The 7795-nt window shown below is 42.7% G+C and overlaps 1 protein-coding gene across 1 annotated transcript in view; it reads left to right on the top strand.

The window, feature by feature from the left end:
* Window positions 1–562: 562 nt before the first annotated feature.
* Window positions 563–7795, top strand: part of ndor1 (NADPH dependent diflavin oxidoreductase 1) — a 14211-nt gene continuing 6978 nt past the window's right edge. Inside the window, exons 1-9 of the mRNA XM_023397924.2 lie at window positions 563–656; window positions 3208–3347; window positions 3470–3547; window positions 3668–3765; window positions 3851–3949; window positions 5020–5121; window positions 5260–5463; window positions 5742–5869; window positions 7547–7758. Coding sequence (XP_023253692.1) covers window positions 3213–3347; window positions 3470–3547; window positions 3668–3765; window positions 3851–3949; window positions 5020–5121; window positions 5260–5463; window positions 5742–5869; window positions 7547–7758 — 1056 coding nt within the window. The 5' untranslated portion in view covers window positions 563–656; window positions 3208–3212. The remainder of the gene's footprint in view (window positions 657–3207; window positions 3348–3469; window positions 3548–3667; window positions 3766–3850; window positions 3950–5019; window positions 5122–5259; window positions 5464–5741; window positions 5870–7546; window positions 7759–7795) is intronic.

Below are 7795 nucleotides of genomic sequence, written 5' to 3'. Positions count from 1 at the left end.
CTTAATACATCTTTACTGCTGGACCTAGTACTTCTAGGTCTACTGGCACAAATACTTTTAATGTGTAGTTTTTGAGTAATGCAGTGTCAAACTCCCTTCCAGAGAACCAAAACAAGCCATTTTGCCTAACTTTGATGTAGGACAAAAAACATTTCTTCCATAAGTAGTTCACGAGCATTATATTTTTGGACTTAGTCGCCTACTTCTCAGACTATTTGCACAAATATTATGAAATACTTCTACCTTATAGTTTTTGAGTAATCCAGTGTCAAAGTCTCTTCCAGAGAACAAGAGTAAGGCTTTCTGTCTTACTTCACTGCGGTCAAGCCAGTCGCCATTCACGTTTCCGTGGTCAAACCATTCGACCTGACTGCAGCTGAAAACCGAGATGTGAGCTGCAGTACTATTCTGATGTGAGCTGTTGTAGTTTCGACGCTGTATTTCTTCAGTAAACGTATTTTCAAGTGAACTTTCAAATTCCCGATTTTATACTTATGACTATGAACGCAGCGTCAGTGCACGAGCCAATAACAACTCGAAGCAGACTTGCCGTAAAGTGTGACAGAGGTGTTCAGAGGTGGTTGCCTCATTCAAAGCAGTTAGCTGCCAGTGTCATTATCGGTAGAGGCTGTAGTGGACAAACAGAGCAGCGGTAGGTAGGTGTCCGTTTTCTTTGTATTTTGTCATGTACGTTATTTATAAATATGTATAAAAATAACAACATTATCCAGCCGGCTAACATGCCTTCTACCAGGTCATGGTCTGTCGCGAGACCCACAATAGCATCAGTAGCATCAGAGACCTTTAGATAGGAGATGCGACAGCGAGGGGTGAAAACAGAGAGGGATTGCGGTCGAATTGTCTTTTTTAGCTGCTTTAGTTTTCGACTTCAACTAAGTTAGTGTTTAACGTAAACTGCCGGTGACTGCAGGGGTGACACACTTACGTCAAGTTGGTCAAATTCTACTTCCTGTTGCATCAGTGAGCTCACATCACTGGATGGTCCTGCTGCCTGGACAGCTGTTCAGATCTGTTCCTATGAACAAGATCAGTGTCAGACCAACACACACCAAATTCATCGCAACAAAAAATTATACACATTTATCTGGTAAACATCTGCTGTCATTGCCTCATGTTGCAGCATGATGTACACAATTCCTGGAAACTCAATGTCCTGCAGAGTCACCCACCATGTCACCCACTGAGCATGTTAGGGATGATCTGGATCTGCATGTACAACAGCATGTTCCACTTCCTGCCAATATCCAGAAGCTTCACACAGCCTTTGAAGAGGAGTGGTCCAAAATTCTACCTGATCAACTCTTCTCATGAATACTGATTTAACACATTTGTGAGGAAGATTAAAGAGAAAGATATCTTGTGTAATTTAGACAAAAATATTAGATCTTTAATTTCATCTCATGAAAAATGGGAGCAAAAACAAAAGTGTTGCGTTTATATTTTTGTTCAGTGTATAATAATCATACATTATTGGCTTTAAATTACTTTAAACATCTGAATATAGTGTCAGTGTCTCTGTGTGTTGTTTTGAACTCCACCTGGTTGTCTGAGCTGTACCAGCACACTCGGGCCTGGATGTTCACTGGAATATGTCAGTCAGTTACTGGAGACTTTAATGACTTTACTGATGATAGAACAATGTTCAAAAGATGATTCTTCAAAGGTTTCAACCTTTAGAGAACCTCGTGGGAACCTTGTAGAAACATTTTTTTAAGTTTATATTTATAGAACTGAAAGGCTTTTTAGAGGTAGAAGCTTGGAATAATGTTGCACTGTACTTTATAACATTAACACCTCAGTATTATATCATCAGTGTGCATTACACAATCTACACTGCTCAAAAAAATAAAGGGAACACTTAATCATTACAGTATAACACACAGTATAAGTCAGTTAAACTTCAGGGATATCAATCTGTCCGTTTAGGAGATTGTGAATCAGTATCACCTGCTTTGGTGCAAATGATAGAGTCTGGAGACGCTGTGGTGAATGTTATGCTGCCTGTAACATCATCCAGCATGAGCAGTTTGGTGGTCTTCAGTGATGGTCTGGGGAGGCAGATCCTTGGAGGGTGGCACAGACCTCCATGTCACAGCCAGCGGTACCCTGACTGCTGTTAGGCAGTGGCCCTGGGTTCCTCCTGGTGCAGTACAATGCCTGTCCTCATGTGGCCAGAGTGTGTAGGCAGTTTTCTTCAATTTCCACCACTTCTTTTCTTTTCTGGTTAGCATGCTAATCAGTTAGCTGGGGTCTGGCAGGCCCATCTTGTCACTTTTTGATAGAGTCACTGTAGCGTCGAGTCTGCCCTGAAGAAGTAGCTGCTCAGAGGACGTATTATAAACTTTTGTATTGTAAATGAAAAATGGCTGAAGCTCTTGGCAAGCGTCAGTCACCACCATGTTCGGCAGCAGAGAAAACTTACGTGCTGCACCTTTTAAAAACAAATTGACTACACCTGCTTCACTATATACAATACACACCACACTGAACATGAACATCATTCCAACACATGATGAAGTGACCACATGCAGAACAAGAAGAAAACACGCTATTACAATGATATGAAAATATCAACATTATGATAATTAGGATAAATTCAAATTCCACAGCATAAGTCTGTCAAGGTGAACAACACTGCCGAGGCCTCAGAGGATGAATCTGCTCATTTGATATGATCATGTGATCTGCCATAATTTGATCTGCCAGATGCAACTGTTTGAGCATTAAGATGCTGACGGTGGTTCATTGATAGTAACTGAACAAAAGTGATGAAGCAGCAGGTACAAATGCTGATGATGGAGGAAACAAAGGAAGCTCAGTAACTAATGAGACATGAGGCTGAACAGTACAGACACGTGGGCTCACTATTTGGCAAGCAGCAGGTCACTGTTACCCTTTTTAATCTAATGTGTTATAACAGCTAATGGTTTATATGTGTTAACAAGCTAATTAACAAACTAGTTATAAACCATTCATAAATCCTTAATAAGGGGAGTCTGATTGTAAAGTGATACCAACAGATCAAATAATTCATTTTTCTGCTCTGGAACACTTTCTCTTCTTGAGTGTGGAGTTCATACTCTTTCATGTATTTTTTCATTTGTGTTTTAGTCCCCTCTTTTTACTATCCCAGGTCCATGCCCTTCTAATTAACAGAGCCTTTTGTAACTTCGCTTTTTCTTTCAGTCATAATGTCTCAGCCGCCTCTCCTCATCCTGTACGGGAGCCAGACCGGCACTGCCCAGGACACGGCCCAGAGGATCGCACGGCAGGCGAAGAGGAAGCGTTTGCAAGTTCAAGTGCTGCCTCTGGATAACTACAACATGGTGCGTGAGGTGTTATTATGTATGGCGAGGAGAGGGGTGGGTGACAGACCTATATACTGTTCAAAGCTGACCCAAATCACGTGAAAACACTGTGTCCTGCTGTGTTTCCTCTCTTCAAACAGGCCAACCTGATCTCTGAGTCTCTGGTGGTTTTTGTGTGTGCCACCACAGGCCAAGGAGACCCTCCAGACAATATGAAGGTAATAACACAAATAACACATGCGACATAAGAAAAAGATGAGAGGAAGAGAAGTGTTTAATTGAGCTTTTGGTTGACCTGTCCCTTTATTTGCGTCTCTATTGTCTCACTTTCTTAAAAGAACTTCTGGAGGTTCCTCTTCAGAAAATCTTTACCTCTTGGGTCTCTGAGTCGACTGGACTGTGCTGTACTGGGCCTTGGGGACTCCTCATATCCAAAGTCGGTGCTTATCACATTCACAGTTCTCACACTCATATTAAGAATATCTCATCGTCTTCAAAACATCAACTGATTTTGTCCATAGGTTCAATTTTGTGGCCAAGAAGCTTCACAAGCGCCTCCTGCAGCTGGGAGCCAGCGCACTGCTGCCTGCCGGGCTGGCAGACGACCAACACGACCTGGGGTAAGAAACTCATTATCACTGACAAATAACAGGAGGTGACACAAGGAGCTGAAGCCAAGAAAACCATTCATTTATTCAAACCCAACACAAACAAATAGAAAGGCCAAAATGCTATGAAGGGTGGTCAGTAAATCAGTAGTGTGGGAGTGTAGGCATGAATGATGAAATATTAAGTGAAGTGTTGGTAAAAGGGAAAAACAACGAGAAGCACATGGAGCACCGGGGGCAGAGTTTCCCCTTTCTCTCTCCATCATGGCACAAGTGGGCTCCTATAGTCCCGGGATCAACAGGCCCAGGTGTTCATAATAAACAATGACCTGACCTCACCTGCTGGGCTTCTGCAACACAAAACACAAAGGTTGCATCCACACTACTACGTTTTAGTTTTAAAACTCTGCCCGGTGTCCACACTTCTCTGGAGTTTTCAAGCCTCTAAAACAGAGACACCGTTTTAGTTTGAGGACTCCAGGATTGTGTTGTTTCTGGACGGACAGAAACTGAAGAGCTTTGGAAATGATGATGCAGACACCCACAGTCGCTCCCTGATCGGGTCTTACCATGCCGTTTGGCAGATGTTTGGCAGATGTTTGGCAGATGTTTCACATTAAAAGACAACCAGGAAAGGGAGGAGGTGGTGTTCTTTAGCAGCTGAAGGGCTTTTAATGTGAAACACTCTGGTAAGAAATGTTGATTTTCTCTGATGGTAGCTAGGTAGCCTCAGACAACCCCACATCAACAAACTGTCCCTTTAAGGTCACTGTGACCTTACAAAACAGGTTTTTGGCCAAGCCTCATGAATTCATACACACATCATGATACAATTAAACACTAATATGTAAAAGGATAAAATCATGAAGTGATGTCATTTTATATCCAAATAGTCAAAGGTCAGCTTCACTGTGACGTCATAATATTCTGCAGGAACACTTCTGACTGTTATTCAACACTGTTAGTTGGGAAACAGAAGAGAAGGTTGTGACCATAGTTCTTGCAGCTTGTCTGGTTGGCGGAGGGATACGACCAGGATGTTGCTGTTTGTTATGTGCTCATCTCAACATCTGTTTGAACAGGTCAGATGCTGTGATCGACCCGTGGCTCACTTCATTTTGGGAGAAAGTATTGACCCTGTACTCATCTTTGGCTGATGTGACACCACTGAGGGAAGATGAACCGTGAGTGTTGACACTTGATTCTCATTCTGTGGTTGATTTACACTTTGCTCTGTGTTCTCATTATTAAATCCTCTTCGGGGTCTATGCAGATGTTTATGCAGCTGCACGGGATTTTATTTTGCTTGTTTCTTGTGGCAGACTTCCTCCAACATACACGTTCCACTTCCTGGATGATGTGAAAGAGGAGACAGGTGACAGGCTGAGGATTACCACAGACCAAACTGTCCCCTCCCAGTCTCATCCCTTTCCTGCCAGACTGGTGTCCAACAGGAGAGTCACACACCCGTCACACTTCCAGGATGTGAGGCACATCGAGCTCGACATCACTGGATCCAGCATCCAGTGAGTAGCCTTGGTGTGAAAGATTTATCTGGTATATTTCCATCTCTTGATATTGTCAGTTCCATGATGTTACTTATGAATGAAGAATGACATCAGTCTGTAGTGCGACCTGATTGGTCCATGTGGGACAACCAGCCCATTTAAGGTGGTCTCCTCCCTTTTGTCCTGTAAAATAACCTAATGAATGTCCTTTTTCCATTTCTTCCTTTGAATGCAACATGAAAGTATAAAGTGCTGTACAGACCTGATCCATCCTGAGTTGTGATGTTGTTGTGTAGGTTTGCAGCTGGTGACGTGGTGATGATGTATCCTCGTAATGCACCAGAAGACGTAGAACAATTCTGCCAACTGCTGAGATTAGATCCAGAGGGAATGTTCACTCTCAGGCCCACAGACAACACTGCAGGTGTGTGTGTGTGTGTGTGTGTGTGTGTGTGTGTGTGTGTGTGTGTGTGTGTGTGTGTGTGTGTGTTTTTGACAGGTTTTAATTATTTGGAGCCTAAAGTGAAGATGTTATTAAGAAAATAATCAAACTAATAGTTTGTCTGTATTCATTATAGAAATTTCATTCAGAATTTTTCCCAGTGACAGTTTTACCTCATGTCGTATTACTTTCATCAGAATTTTCCAAAAGGTCTCATTTTATTTCACAACTTCACTTTTCATCAGTAGAATCAATCTCTGCCACACACACACCTTTTTTTTTTTTAAGTATATTTTTTGGGCTTTTTTTATGCCTTTATGATAGCACAGTAGAGAGAGACAGGAGCTGGGGAGGCAGAGAGAGGGGGAGTGACATGCAGTAAAAGGCTATCCGACGCGGGATTCGCACCGGGGCCGACTGCAGCGAGGAGCCTCTACGTATGGGGCACCTGCTCAACCCACTGCGCCACTTGATGCCCCACACACACCTTTTAGCCAATCACATGTTGTTTAGCAGCCTCTTCTTATGACGCAGCCAAAAAGACAGCCACCAATATTAGCCAACATGAACATTAGCGTGTGTGTCCACGTGATGGATGCAAGTGTAATATTCAATCAGTTTTTAACTCTGTTTTAGTCTCCATCAGCTCATTGAGATGACTTCTGAGACTTTGGAGGCAGGACAATGGCTGCCGTTTCCACTCCTCTGATTGGTTACTGTCAGTCCAGTTATGGCAGTCATTTCTCTTAGATATATATCTATAATATCATTTCTCTTAATCAAAATTGTATTCTCATTAGTCAGACTGGTAATTTAAGATATCCACAATAACACTTATCAGTAAAAATTGTATTTCAAGATATTTACAACTTTGATTGTACTAGTCAAACCAAAATTTAAAATCTAAAACTTCTGCTGTTTACATTTAATAGATGGATCTGTAATTAAATTCTTCCCACTCAAAAAGAAAATTTCAGGTATTCACAGTTCTTCCTGTCAATAGTTGTGGAATCAGATATCATTTTTTGCCTTTCATGTGCATTGGGCTTTTAATTTCAGATATCTGCAATTACATTTTCAATATCAGAATATATCTGCAATAGAATTTTTACTAGGAAAAATATCTACAATCCAATTGCTACTAGTAAAATTTTAATATCAGATATCCATAATGAGAAACCATTCCAGATCCATAATGAGCCATAATCCAAAATTATTATTTTGAATATCCAAAAAATCAGCCACTGGCCCCGCCTCCAAAGTCTCCAAAGTCTCCAAAGTCAACTTGACAAGTGGGCGAGTGTTGAGAGGTTGGGAGCATGTAGGGAGCAGCGAGCTCGTGCTTGTCACAGCCCCGTGCGCTCAGGACCACAGTTGTGCACGAGGAACAAAAAAGAGGCTTCTCTGTTCGTAGATACTGTTCTGTGTCCTCGTATCATGTGCGTGGTTTATATGTGCATGAGTTTTGAGACGCCATGTGAGAGTGAAGTTGCAGGACATAAAACAAACACAGTGAGCTAAAAAAGCAACTACATGAGCTACAAGCAAGTGCGGAGTTGGGTGATTATACTCTGAGCCTTAATAAACTCCTGATGGTGATGATCCTCTGTTACTCAGCCTTCAACCACCTGCTTTCTGCACGATCCTCTGTCTCCTCAGTTCCCGCCAGGCTTCCTCAGCCCTGCTCTGTGCGCCACCTGGTGGAGAGTTACCTGGACATCGGCGCTGTCCCCCGCCGCTCCTTCTTTGAGATGCTGTCTACCTTCTCCGACAATGAGCTGGAGCAAGAAAAGCTGGTGGAGTTCGGCTCAGTGGCAGGACAGTCGGAGCTGCACAGCTACTGCAACCGGCCCCGACGCACCGCGCTGGAGGTGACGGCTGAGGAGTGGAGTCAGCGCCGGGCTGCGG

Source organism: Seriola lalandi, unplaced genomic scaffold, assembly GCF_002814215.2.
Source record: "Seriola lalandi dorsalis isolate HSWRI2012SDOR001 ecotype SW California unplaced genomic scaffold, Sedor1 jcf7180002054939, whole genome shotgun sequence".
NCBI classification, from domain to species: Eukaryota; Metazoa; Chordata; class Actinopteri; order Carangiformes; family Carangidae; genus Seriola; species Seriola lalandi.
Note: the sequence above shows the minus strand (reverse complement) of the source record. Positions and strands in the feature narration are given on the sequence as shown.